Source organism: Salmo salar, chromosome 05, assembly GCF_965601325.2.
Source record: "Salmo salar chromosome 05, fSalSal1, whole genome shotgun sequence".
Lineage (NCBI taxonomy): Eukaryota > Metazoa > Chordata > Actinopteri > Salmoniformes > Salmonidae > Salmo > Salmo salar.
Window position 1 is genome coordinate 2,860,887 of NC_138295.1, and position 15,103 is coordinate 2,875,989.

General features: G+C 42.1%; 1 protein-coding gene across 1 annotated transcript in view; it reads left to right on the top strand.

Moving 5' to 3' along the window:
* Positions 1-8,606: 8,606 nt before the first annotated feature.
* Positions 8,607-15,103, top strand: part of LOC106591131 (endoplasmic reticulum-Golgi intermediate compartment protein 1) — a 63,119-nt gene continuing 56,622 nt past the window's right edge. Inside the window, exons 1-2 of the mRNA XM_082974998.1 lie at positions 8,607-8,880; positions 12,758-12,819. Coding sequence (XP_082831124.1) covers positions 8,861-8,880; positions 12,758-12,819 — 82 coding nt within the window. The 5' untranslated portion in view covers positions 8,607-8,860. The remainder of the gene's footprint in view (positions 8,881-12,757; positions 12,820-15,103) is intronic.

A 15,103-nucleotide genomic window follows, 5' to 3' on the forward strand; every position in this document is an offset into this window, starting at 1 on the left:
GGCAGCTGGTCCTTGTTGTCTCTAATTGGAGATCATACTTAAGTAGGTGTTTTTCCCACCTGGGTTTGTGGGAGATTGGTTTTGAGTCAGTGTATGTTTCACCTCTGCGTCACGGTTTGTTGTTTTTTTGTCATTCAGTTTATTTATGTATTGCATAGTTTCACAGTATAAATAAAATGTGGAACGACACACACGCTGCACTTTGGTCCGCTTCTTCTTACGACAACCGTGACACCAACAGTGCAGTAATATGTAACAAGTAATATCTAACCATTTCACAACAGTACACACAAATCTAAAGGAATGGAATAAAGAATATATAAATATTAGGACGAGCAATGTCGGAGAGGCATAGACTAAAATACAGTAGCATAGGATAGAATACAGTATATGAGAAATATGTAAACGTTACTAAAGTGGCTAGTGATTTCAAGTCTATGTATATAGGGCAGCAGCCTCTAAGGTTTTATTTTATTTATTTTACCTTTATTTAACTGGGCAAGTCAGTTAAGAACAAATTCTTATTTACAATGACGGCCTAGGAACAGTGGGTTAACTGCCTTGTTCGGGGGCAGAACGACAGATTGTTTACCTACCTACCTATTTTTTACCTACCCACCTACCTACCTATCTACCTAACTACCTACCTACCTAGATTTTTAACCTAGGTGCATGATGGCTATTTAACAGTCTGATGGCCTTGAGATAGAAGTTGTTTTTCAGTCTCTCGGTTCCAGCTTTGATGCACCTGTACTGACCTCTCCTTCTGGATGATAGCGGGGTGAACAGGAAGTGGCTCGGGTGGTTGTTGTCCTTGATAATCTTTTTGGCCTTCCTGTGACATCGGGTGCTGTTGTTATTTATGAACATTTGAACATCTTGGCCATGTTCTGTTATAATCTCCACCCGGCACAGCCAGAAGAGGACTGGCCACCCCTCATAGCCTGGTTCCTCTCTAGGTTTCTTCCTAGGTTTTGGCCTTTCTAGGGAGTTTTTCCTAGCCACCGTGCTTCTACACCTGCATTGCTTGCTGTTTGGGGTTTTCGGCTGGGTTTCTGTACAGCACTTTGAGATATCAGCTGATGTAAGAAGGGCTATATAAATACATTTGATTTGATTTGATCCCCCCTCGATCTGGACTGACTGTCTCTATGACCATGTTCACCTGTACAGGGAGACAGTCCCTTGACAAGACTCTCAAGGACGTCTCTTTAAACCGCAGCCCGACCTCTCCACCCAGGAACAGCGGAGCAATCTCCCCCCCACCGAGATCACCGAGACAACACCCCGGACCAGCAACCTGGACCCCCCCAGCCACGGCCACAGCACCACCAACCTCAATGCCCACCACAGCACAGACAACACCCCGGACCAGCAACCTGGACCCCCCAGCCACGACCACAGCACCACCAACCTCAATGCCCACCACAGCCAGCGCAGCACAGACCACCCCAGACCAGCTTCAGAGCCACCCAGACGAGGCCTCCCACCCCCCCTGCCCCCCCCACCGCAGACCCCCACCTGGAGGAGCCACAGCCCAGCAGGCAGAGCTACGCACAGGATGTGAGAGGAGCAACTGGCCCAGCACCCATCAACCAAATGAGTGACATCAAACACATGCTGAGTCTACTATGGACACATGTGATAGGCCGAGGGTCACGGTGTCACATCCTGACCAGTAATTGGGGTTATTTGTTTATTTGTGTGAGGTGCATCCGGGGTTTGCACCTTTGGGGGGGGGGGGGGGGGGGGTACTGTCACGTCCTGACCAGTAATAGGGGTTATTTGTGATTGTAGTTTGGTCAGGACGTGGCAGGGGGTATTTGTTTTATGTGGTTCGGGGTGGTTGTGTGTTTAGTAGGGTGTTTGATTTATTATTCCAGGTTTTGGGCACTGTTCTATGTTTATGTATTTCTCTGTTTAGTCTAGTCATTTGTATTTCTATGTTTAGGTAATTGGGGGTTGGACTCTCAATTGGAGGCAGGTGTTTTCTAGTTGCCTCTGATTGAGGGTTCTATAAATAGGTATGTGTTTGTGTTGGTATTTTGTGGGAGATTGTGCTGTGTATAGCTCTGTGCCTTACCGGCCGTTGTTGTGTACGTTTTGGTTCACCTTCTTGTCCAGTTAATAAAAGAAGATGAGTGCACATTTCCCCGCTGCGTCTTGGTCCACTTTAACCTACGACAACCGTGACACATGGTATGATGAGCACAAGAACTCCACCATCCTCACACTACATCCACCCAAGTGGCATGAAACAAATGCTATCTTAAATTATTAACAAATTACATTTGCATAATATGAGTTTACATGAATTGAAAAATCCTATTTGAATAGTTCTTGTTGGATTGTGAGTGTTTATCTCATTTTGAAGGTAAAGAAGAAAAAACAGTTATGAAATCGTTTTACGTTGCATGTTGGAATTTACAAGGATGGAAGTCCTCTGCTTTTGGGCTAAAGAGCAGAAACCCAGACTTCCTGAAAGAAATGGCTGCTGTTGATATTGTAGTACTACAGGAAACATGGTGCAGAGGTGATGTTTCCACTGGCTGTCCACTACGTTATAGGGAGATCATCCTACCATCCACTACATTAAAAGGAATCAGACAGGGCAGAGACTCAGGACAGGGCAGAGACTCAGGACAGGACAGAGACTCAGGGCAGAGACTCAGGACAGGGCAGAGACTCAGGACAGGGCAGAGACTCAGGACAGGGCAGAGACTCAGAACAGGGCAGAGACTCAGGACAGGGCAGAGACTCAGGACAGGGCAGAGACTCAGGACAGGGCAGAGACTCAGGGTGAATGCTAATATGGTATAAATCTGAACTAATTCATTCAATCGAATTGATCAAAACAGGATAATTCTTTATCTGGTTAAAAATCAACAAGGAGGCTGTTTTAACAGATTAAAAACGTATTTCTCTGTGACACATACATTCCCCCCTCAGAGTCACCCTGCTTCAATGAAGAGAGTTTCTCCATTCTAGAGGGGGGAGATGAGTCACTTTCAGTCCCAAAGCAACGTCCTGGTCTGTGGAGACCTGAATGGTAGAACAGCAGAAGAACCAGACACTATTAACAGTCATGAGGATAAACACCTACCAGGAAGCAACAACCTTTCCCTCCCCACATACCCCCACAGAAACAACTAGGACAAAAAGAAAAAACAAAAATGGAGAACAGTTCCTACAGCTCTGTTGAACACTGGGTCTGTTCAATGGTAGGCTGAGAGGGGACTCTTTTGGTTGGTACACCTACAGCTCATCCCTTGGCAACAGCACTGTAGACTAGTTCATCATCGACCTAAACCCAGAGATTCTCAGAGCGTTCACAGTCAGCCCACTGACACCTCTCTCTCAGACCACAGTAAAATCACACAGTGGAACCCAACCATGAAGCATCACGACCCAGTCAATGACATGCCAGTAAACAGGCCTATAGACGGAGTGAAAAACATCCAGACTGGCCTGGCTCCTCCCCCCTCCACTTAGTACTTTAGTCTAACAGAAAACCCATCCTCACAGCAGCAGATCCACAAGGTCTACCATGAGAGGTGACTGTATAGTTCCCTTAAGGAAAAGCACCTTTAGTAAATCCGTTTTCTCTGTGAGAGCTTCCCATGTCTGGAATACACTGCCATCAGACACACATAACTGCACCACCTATCACACCTTCACAAAAAACATGAAGACATGGCTAAAGACCAATCAGATTAGCGAACATGAAGACATGGATAAAGACCAATCAGATTAGCGAACATGAAGACATGGATAAAGACCAATCAGATTAGCAAACATGAAGACCAATCAGATTAGTGAACATGAAGACCAATCAGATTAGTGAACATGAAGACCAATCAGATTAGTGAACATGAAGACATGGATAAAGACCAATCAGATTAGCGAACATGAAGACATGGATAAAGACCAATCAGATTAGCGAACATGAAGACATGGATGAAGACCAATCAGATTAGCGAACATGAAGACATGGATAAAGACCAATCAGATTAGCGAACATGAAGACATGGATAAAGACCAATCAGATTAGCGAACATGAAGACATGGATAAAGACCAATCAGATTAGTGAACATGAAGACATGGATGAAGACCAATCAGATTAGTGAACATGAAGACCAATCAGATTAGTGAACATGAAGACCAATCGGATTAGTGAACATGAAGACCAATCAGATTAGTGAACATGAAGACCAATCAGATTAGTGAACATGAAGACCAATCAGATTAGTGAAAAAGAGAGAGAAAGACAATAGTTGAACAGTTTTAAACTAATTTCTTCCAAAATGAAGGAGAAGCAAGAGAGAAATAGAGAGAGATTTTGTCTTTTATTTTTTTACTTTCAGTTTCACTTACTTAGCTAGCAAATGCAGCTAGCTAGTTTAGCCAACTGAAACACCCTGCTCGAACAGAGGGATGCTATGTTAGCTAGCTGGTTATAACAGAGGGATGCTATGTTAGCTAGCTGGTTATAACAGAGGGATGCTATGTTAGCTAGCTGGTTATAACAGAGGGATGCTATGTTAGCTAGCTGGTTATAACAGAGGGATGCTATGTTAGCTAGCTGGTTATAACAGAGAGATGCTATGTTAGCTAGCTGGTTATAACAGAGGGATGCTATGTTAGCTAGCTGGTTATAACAGAGGGATGCTATGTTAGCTAGCTGGTTATAACAGAGGGATGCTATGTTAGCTAGCTGGTTATAACAGAGGGATGCTATGTTAGCTAGCTGGTTATAACAGAGGGATGCTATGTTAGCTAGCTGGCTATGACTATCCAACACAATACTGGAACTCTTCCAAGTCAAGGTTAGCTTTTGGTTTTACTAAATGTAAATATTTTAACTTGCCATGTCAAAAAAGTATACTGAAATGAATTGAATTGATTTGAGAGATGTAATGTAACTTGTCATGTCAATAAAGTCTACAGAATTGAATTGAGAGAGAGAGAGAGAGAGAGAGAGAGAGAGAGCAGTCCACAGGAGAGATTACACAACATACTGGAAATTATGAAAGCATGTATTGACAAAAATAAAACTCTGTAATTTTTGTGTTTTTGCTTCCCATCATTATCAGCTGTGTCCTCCTGTCCTCTCGTCCAGGGAGGGAAGTAAAACAGGGGACGACACTGAGGCATTTCCTGTGACTGTTCAGGACGCGTCCCAAATGGAACCCTATTCTCTCTATGGTGCACTACTTTTGACCAGAGATCTATGGGCCCTAGTGCACTACATAGGGAATAGGGTGCCATTTGGGACACCAACTCTGTTTAGCTAATCAGTACTGTCGTCCCTGTTCATTTACTGTCACCATCGCCCCGGGCAACAGTGGAGTGAGTGGGCGGGAAAACACAGGGCTTCTCCTCACCACAGAATCACAACACCACCGCCGCATCCTAAATGGCACCATATTCCCTATATATAGTGCACTAGAGCCCATAGGCCTCTGGTCAAAAGTAGTGCACTACATAGGGAATCGTTAGTCATTTAGGACGCACACGTATAACAGTAAGTGGTTGTGGTCAAAAGATTTCTCTTGCTCACGGTTTTCTCACAGTCAGCTTTGAGGTGATCCCTGAAGTTTTTCTTTAGTTTTGTTTTGTAGATGTGAAGAGGCTTTGCTGTTGAATTTAATTGACGTTTTTTTAGATAATGAATGGGTCCATTTCTATTAGATGTAGACTTGAATGTCAACACACTCACCAGTTCCTCTGTGGGTTTCCAGCGCTAGATATGTAGGTAGTAATAGAGTTATTATACACACATATCAATACAATACATTTCCTAGACTCATTCATGTGCAGCTTAGCCTACAGCATGTATATTTTAGTCCTTTGCTAATTTTATTTCCCACACAAAACAGTACTTTTCATATTGCCGGAAGAGGCTGTGAGTGAAGGGAAAACACAAGGCCTACCCCGCCAGGCTTCTCCTCACCACACAACAACATCATAACAGTAACTGATTGAAGGGTTTCCTTTTCTCACTGCGAGGTGATCCCAGAAGTTGTACTTTTGGTTTTGTGGGACATTACGTTTTTTCATAATTCAACTGACTATTTTCCGATAATGAACAACAACACAACAACGTGATAACAGTAGCTGGTTGTGGTTGAAACATGTATCTTTCTCACAGTCCTTTCTGCAGTCTGAGCTGTGACGGTGGTCTGATGGACTCAGATATTCTTTTAGTTTTGTTTTGGGGATATGACACAAGAGGAGGGTTTCCTGTTGAATTCAATTGATTATATTTAGATAAGGAATGTGACAGTTTGTTTTGTTTACACAGTTTGTCAGTCAACAAGGTCTTGAGCCCAATCATCAAATATAATAAGTGTCTAGAGTTAAATTGTGTGCTGGAGTTACTTCCATTGTTCTATAGTCTTGCTGTTTGTGGCAGTAACTCACAGCACCACAAACGAGATAGATACTGTAGGCCTCATTTAGTGTGAGAACTGTCTTCCTTCTTACATTTTGACAGGAAAATGGTCCAATTCACTCACTTATCAAGAGAACATCCCTGGTCGTCCCTACTGCCTCTGATCTGGTGGACTCACTAAACACAAATGCTTTGTTTGTAAATTATTTGTGTTGGAGTATGCCCCTGGCTATCTGTCAATAAATAAATAAAAAATATGCAGTCTGGTTTGCTTAATATAAGGAATTTGAAATGGTTTATACTTTTACTTTTGATACCTAAGTATATTTTAGCAATTCCATTTACTTTTGATACTTAAATATATTTAAAACCAAATACTTTTAGACTTTTACTCAAGTAGTATTTTACTGGGTGACTTTCACTTTTACTTGAGTCATTTTCTATTAAGCTATCTTTACTTTTATTCAAGTATGACAATTGAGTACTTTTTCTCTGCTACCGGACAGCAAGCAGTACCGCACCAATTCTCGGTCCAAAAGGCTCCTTAAGAGCTTCTTGCCCCAAACCATAAGACTGCTGAATAATTAATCAAATGTCCGCCAGGACTATTTGCATTGACCCCCCCCCCCCCCCCCCCCTTTGTTTTTACACTGCTGCTACTCACTGTTTATTATCTATGCATAGTCACTTTACTCCTACCTACATGAACAAATTACCTCGACTAACCTGTACCCCCGAACATTGACTCGGTACCGGTACCCCCCTGTATATAGTCTCATTATTGTTATTTTATTGTGTTACCTTATTTTATTTTTATTTAGTAAATATTTTCTTAACTCTATTTTCTTAAAACTGCATTGTTGGTTTTAAGGGCTTGTAAGCATTTCACTGTAAGGTCTACACCTGTTGTAATCAGCGCATGTGACAAATAAAAGTTGATTTGATCATGAGATAAATAAGTTGTGATCTCGACATAATGAGGGGAAAAAAAACATGTTTTCATTTGTCCTCTCTGGACTTCAGTATCTCTGGATTTAGTACAGACCTTCAACAGGCAGGCAAACATTTCAGTCCTTTGCTAGCTGTGTTCGAAATACACATACTGTATACTACATACTTAATGAGTACATACTGCATAGTATATACTATTAGTTCATTTTAGTATACTTTAAACAGTATTCTTTCAGTTGAGCATACTAGCGCTTCGCCTGTCTACCAGAAGTTGATGCTGTTGCTATGCAACCTAGACATTTTAAGATTTAGTGTGTGTTGATGAATTGACTCTGCCACAGTGCGATCTGGGTTTTCGTAAATACAGAGCGAGTTGTCCGATTATCTGTTCATAAATTCAGAGCTTTTCGCTGTAGGGCCTTAATGACAGTCAAGCACCCCAAGCTAACTGGATAACATTTGCTAGCTTCTTCCAGACACCTCACTCTTGACTGTTTTACTCTCCCTGGCAGAACTGGTTAAGCTGTTTTCCATTTTATCCAGAGCTTTGGTGACTAACTGTGCTGCTGGCAACAATTTAATTACACTTTTTTGCTGACACCGGCCATATTCAACCGGTGTTGAGCGTTTGTAAATTCATCAGTTATTCTATGCTCTTATGTTCTCTGAAATCGGGATAGACAATTAACAATGTCCATTGAGAACGCACAACGACTATACCGTTTAGTTAAGAATGATGTGAATAATCAAGTCAATAAACTTTGGATAGTTAGTTAGACTTTAGTTAATATACTACCTGTCAAGTTCGATGTATTAGTAACCAACTACCTTTAGGTAACTAACAGTAACGTTAGCTAACAGACCAGTACATACCGCTGTAAGGATAGCGTAACTAACACAATTGTCAGCCAACATAAAGTGTAAGTAACTTTTTTTGAAAAGTCATTAGTTTATTACATTGCTCAACATTTTCTTAACATTTGTCATAATTAGTTAAAACAATGAATTTGTATCCGCTGTCGTCGGACTTCGGCTTCATATTTTTCCGCCATTTTCTTTCAAATTTTCTTTCAAACCGAGTGAAGCCACGTCAATTTCCGGAAGAAGTGCATTATGGGCCCTAACGTCTCCTCTGCGTGTTTACGTCATCTTTTTGACGATTTCTTTAGTACGACATCCGGGAACTTTTGGCATACTAACTATAGCCATACTATAACCAATAAGCATAGTATATATTCAATTCACGTTACAAATAGTAGGGTTAGTGTGAGTATTCTAACACAGTTCTACTGTCTGGTTTAATTTAAAAGAACGGAAGGAGAATCTTTCAACCAGGAAGTGAATTCAACCAATAGGATATTTTTTTAAAAAAATTTTGCAAAGCGTCCTAAGCATGACGTCATCCCGGTAAACGGTGAACAACCGGTTTGGATTGTAGAGTAATCTAGAAATCTGTGCTGATTTTCCATTTAACTGAATTGTTTTAATATACCCATCGAAAACGTGCAAACATCATGGTTTTCGATGTAAGGAGGTGAGTAATGGATTTTTATGTTCACAATTCGCAGGTTTAAATTACACTCGTAATAATTTATTTTCCTGTGTATGGAGAGAATTCCCCTGCTCTCCTCTTGTTCCAAGTTTGTTACCCAACAAGTTAACGGTGTGATAGTTCCTACGTTGTTACAACAGGTGTTATATTGTATCTGCGGGCAGCTGTTCAAGTGCAATTTGTTTTATCGCGTCAGTATATTGTGAGAAAAGTATACCCGCTTTGCCTGAAGAGATGCCCATTCAGACGAACTATTTAGCATCTAGGCTAACAGGCTATCATCCTGAAAAACACTAATGAAGGCACCTCAACTTTTCATTGTGAAATAAAACTTAATATTCTATTACATTACACATACGTTAAATTATAGGCTATTGTTGTCGTACATTGTATTATTTAGGCAATATGTTATTTATTTGGTAAATATCCAAATACATTTTTCCCCTTTTTTGTTGATCCATTAAATATCAGCCATTGTTTCTGTCATTACCTATGCTTTCACCTATATCATGATTCTACTTCAGGGCATGAAGGAGAGATGATGAGGACTCATCAGTAGGATGTAGATTACTGGTTCATTCTCTGTTGGACCTACAGCTCCAAGAGACTGCGGTCACACACCCTAATATACACGTTATACCAAGCAGGTCTCATAGACTAGACGTAACATAATAAAAAACAATCCGGGACACAAATTAGTATGATACTTTTGGTCATGTAGTGTATGTGGACACCTGCTCGTTCAACATCTCATTCCAAAATCATTGGCATTAATATGGAGTTGGTCCCCCCCCCCTTTGCTGCTATAACAGCCTCCACTCTTTAGGGAAGTCATTAATATATTAGTATATTAATAATTCGTAACATATCATATGAAGTATAATTCGTAACATATTATACGAAATAGATGTACATCCACAAATTAATAAATACCATAAGAAACATTACATACTAAAAGTAGTGGTTCAGATTTACATACAGAATAATCTGAAATGTTCTGAGACCAGGCTGGGTGTACTGTTCCAAATCACACAGCCATTGTTTGCATACTGCTTGTCATCAGGGCTGGGACTTGCCTGGCTCGCTGAGCTGTAAGAAAGGCTTCAAGTTGTGTAATGTTGAATCAAGATAATTATTCTACCCCACACAAGACCCTGGATGTGTACTTTAGAACCTGATGTGGTTGCGCCGAGGCAGTCATACCTCACGACACTAACCCTCCTGTGAGACACGTCATTATGGATATGTCTCCGATACTGGGTTCGTCCTAAATGACACTCTCTATTCCCTACATAGTGCACTGCTTTTTGACCAGGGCCCTGTAGGGCAGTGGTTCCCAGCTCCAGTCCTCCAGTACTACCAGCAGTACAATTTATTATAGCCCCCTGACAAACGCACCTGATTTCAACTTGTTAACTAATCATTTTAGGCTTTCGATGAGTTGAATCAGGTGAGTTTATCCAGGGCTACAATACAAAAAAGTGTGTTGTTGGGCGTACTGGAGGACTGGAGCTGGGAACCACTGCTGTAGGGAATAGGGGAGCCATTTTAGACAACACCCTAACACAGGGGAAAATCTGAGTTTTACTATGAATTGACAACGCTCTAAAGTCAAAAGACCTTTTTTGGAATGTGAACATTTAACAAACTCATTTAGAAGTGTGGACCCCACTCTATATCTGGCTAGCTAGCTGCCCCAGAGAACTCAACATGTCAAGAGCATGTTTCCTGATCCTGTAGTAGTCCTAGCCCTAGAACACTGTTTCCTGGTCCTGTAGTAGTCTAGAGCACTGTTTCCTGGTCCTGTAGTAGTCCTAGAGCACTGTTTCCTGGTCCTGTAGTAGCCTAGAGCACTGTTTCCTGGTCCTGTAGTAGTCTAGAGCACTGTTTCCTGGTCCTGTAGTAGTCCTAGAGCACTGTTTCCTGGTCCTGTAGTAGTCCTAGAGCACTGTTTCCTGGTCCTGTAGTAGCCTAGAGCACTGTTTCCTGGTCCTGTAGTAGCCTAGAGCACTGTTTCCTGGTCCTGTAGTAGTCCTAGAGCACTGTTTCCTGGTCCTGTAGTAGCCTGGAGCACTGTTTCCTGGTCCAGTAGTATTCTAGAACACACCGTCCTGATGTCCACTAATACAATGTATCACACAGAACACACACACTGTCCTGATGTGTCATTGACTTTAGTTTTAGTAGCAAATGATCAACTATCAGGTCTTCCTGTACAACGAGGCCAATGCTGACCCAATGAAACGTATCTTCCTGTACAACGAGGCCAATGCTGACCCAACTAAACGCATCTTCCTGTACAATGAGGCCAATGCTGAATGGTGTGTGTGTGTGTTCAGAAGTTTGGTGTGTCTTGTGTACTTTTCCATGTGGCTGTCTGTGTGTTGGGGGTTAATAGGTCATTGCTGGGGTCAGATTTCAGGAATGTGTGAGGCTGCCTGGGCCTGTTTGTCATGGCTGTGTTTCAGAGCTAACATTCCGCTGCTCTTCAGTAATGCTGCAAAGCATTCTGGGAACAAAATGTGCTCAGAATTCTCCCCCCCCCCCTCCCTTCTCTCCTGTCTCTCTCTCTCTTTCAAATAACTTTGTCAAAAAACTCAACCATAGGTTGGTCACTTTTTGTCTAAATTTGGTACACAGAAACTAGATGCCAAGAGTAACTTGGTCAAACAGAATGGCACCGATTGGCCTATAGGTGCCGCTATTATAAGCAGTCTCACTTAAATCCTCATATCCAAATTTTGATCCAGAAGTGGTGTCTAAATAACCAATCCATGTCTTAACTTAGTTTGAGAAAAACAAACTAAGGGATTCCTCAAAACATGTCTGAGTTATTGACAAATCAAAAATCAGATTTTTACGGAGTCCATTTTAAACCACTGTAACCAATCCACTTCAATCCGAATCCACTTGTCATCTCTATCATGGACATCCCTTAGTTGAACCACACTGCGTGTGATATTGATATCTCTAAATTCAAGCGAGATATTATCAACTTTCAGTTCCATATGTAACGCTAAAGCTTAAAATCATCTCTACTCTTCTTCTCCTTATGAACCGTAACTCCGATTCATCCAGATTTAGTACTTAGAGGTCTTAATGGTTTTGAGAAAGGAAAAAAAAAATAATAATACTGGGAAAATGGGACCCCAGAAGTCCTACCGTTTTGTGCAGTCATCATATACATTCAGTACCAGTCAAAAGTTTGGACACACCTACTCATTCCAGGGTTTTTCTTTATTTTCACTGTTTTCTACATTGTAGAATAATAGTGAAGACATCAAAACTATGAAATAACACATATGGAATCATGTAGTAACCAAAAAATTGTTAAACAAATTAAAATATATTTGAGATTCTTCAAAGTAGCCACCCTTTGCCTTGATGACAGCTTTTCACGCTCTTGGCATTCTCTCAACCAGCTTCACGAGGTAGACACCTGGAATGTATTTCAATTAACAGGTGTGCCTTTTTAAAAGTTAATTTGTACAATTTCTTTCCTTCTTATTGCGTTTGAGCCAATCAGTCGTGTTGTGACAAGGTACGGGTGGTATACAGAAGATAGACCTATTTGGTATTATTAATATATAAACTAAATAAGTAATGCTTTTAAGAATAATTCCCTGCTGCATTCCAAGATAAACAACCGCCTGCACTAGACTAAACTTCACTCGCGTCGTCCTTGTGGTATTGAGAGAGAGAATCATGGTAATGCTTTCACTGATTGCACCTAAAGGAAGATAGGTCCTACATGGAGTACTTGCTTTGTTATCCAACTGATCTTGTCCTTTCTGTCATCTTGTGAACCCCGTTCATTGCTGTTTTTCTAACCGCTCGCTCTTTCTTTCTCTTCCATTAGGTTGGATATCTACAGGAAAGTACCCAAAGACCTGACCCAGCCCACGTACACAGGAGCTGTGGGTGAGTAGACCACCACACACACACACACACACACACACACACCTCATTGTTCAGCTGGTCTACTCACTTGTCAGAGTGCAGGTACAGTGAGGGCAAAAAAGTATTTAATCCCCTGCTGATTTTGTACGTTTGCCCACTGACAAAGAAATGATCAGTCTATAATTTTAATGGTAGGTTTATTTGAACAGTGAGAGACAGAATAAAAACAACAAAATCCAGAAAAACCCATGTCAAAAATGTTATAAAATGATTTGCATTTTAATGAGGGAAATAAGTATTTGACCCCCTCTCAATCAGAAAGATTTCTGGCTCCCAGGTGTCTTTTATACAGGTAACGAGCTGAGATTAGGAGCACACTCTTAAAGGGAGTGCTCCTAATCTCAGTTTGTTACCTGTATAAAAGACACCTGTCTACAGAAGCAATCAATCAATCAGATTCCAAACTGTCCACCATGGCCAAGACCAAAGAGCTCTCCAAGGATGTCAGGGACAAGATTGTAGACCTACACAAGGCTGGAATGGGCTTCAAGACCATCGCCAAGCAGCTTGGTGAGAAGGTGACAACAATTGGTGTGATTATTCGCAAATGGAAGAAACACAAAAGAACTGTCAATCTCCCTCGGCCTGGGGCTCCATGCAAGATCTCACCTCGTGGTAGTTGCAATAATCATGAGAACGGTGAGGAATCAGCCCAGAACTACACGGGAGGATCTTGTCAATGATCTCAAGTCAGCTGGGACCATAGTCACCAAGAAAACAATTGGTAACACACTACGCCGTGAAGGACTGAAATCCTGCAGCGCCAGCAAGGTCCCCCTGCTCAAGAAAGCACATATACATGCCCGTCTGAAGTTTGCCAATGAACATCTGAATGATTCAGAGGACAACTGGGTGAAAGTGTTGTGGTCAGATGAGACCAAAATGGAGCTCTTTGACATCAACTCAACTCGCCGTGTTTGGAGGAGGAGGAATGCTGCCTATGACCCCAAGAACACCATCCCCACCGTCAAACATGGAGGTGGAAACATTATGCTTTGGGGGTGTTTCTAAGCTAAGGGGACAGGACAACTTCATCGCATCAAAGGGACGATGGATGGGTCCATGTACCGTCAAATCTTGGGTGAGAACTTCCTTCCCTCAGCCAGGGCTTGGAAAATGGGTCGTGGATGGGTATTCCAGCATGACAATGACCCAAAACACACGGCCAAGGCAACAAAGGAGTGGCTCAAGAAGAAGCACATTAAGGTCCTGGAGTGGCCTAGCCAGTCTCCAGACCTTAATCCCATAGAAAATCTGTGGAGGGAGCTGAAGGTTCGAGTTGCCAAACGTCAGCCTCGAAACCTTAATGACTTGGAGAAGATCTGCAAAGAGGAGTGGGACAAAATCCCTCCTGAGATGTGTGCAAACCTGGTGGCCAACTACAAGAAACGTCTGACCTCTGATTGCCAACAAGGGTTTTGCCACCAAGTACTAAGTCATGTTTTGCAGAGGGGTCAAATACTTATTTCCCTCATTAAAATGCAAATCATTTTATAACATTTTTGACATGTGTTTTTCTGGATATTTTTGTTGTTATTCTGTCTCTCACTGTTCAAATAAACCTACCATTAAAATTATAGACTGATCATTTCTTTGTCAGTGGGCAAACGTACAAAATCAGCAGGGGATCAAATACTTTTTTCCCTCACTGTATGTACCTGTCATCTCATGGTTCAGTTAGTCTACTCACCTGTCAGAGTGCAGGTATGTACCTGTCATAGTAAAGCTCCTGTCATACTCCAGGCACTTCTCCATTAGGTAGGTTCAGTGGCATCATCCTGCACCCGTTGTTTTAGAGGGGGCATGAAGGGGGGGTGGGGATGAAGGGGGGTGGCCCCCCTCTGGAAGTAGAGAATTTAGCATTTTTTTTCAAACACCAGAAACAATCTAGCATGGTAATCATTATGCCTAATTCTAAATATATCTATTTTTCTGCATAGGTTATCTAGGTACACTTCCTGCCAGTCACTGGCAGCTAAAATCAAATCAAACGCTGTGGGGCCCTCAACAATAGAGCCTATCATGAGGGGCTGCTGTGGCTCCCTGGTGGCTCAGCGGTCTAAGGCACTGCCTCTCAGTGGGCTCCCTGGTGGCGCAGCGGTCTAAGGCACTGCCTCTCAGTGGTCTCCCAGGTGGCGCAGCGGTCTAAGGCACTGCATTTCAGTGGTCTCCCAGGTGGTGCAGTGGTCTAAGGCACTGCCTCTCAGTGCTAGAGGCATCACTACAGACACCCTGTTTCCAATCC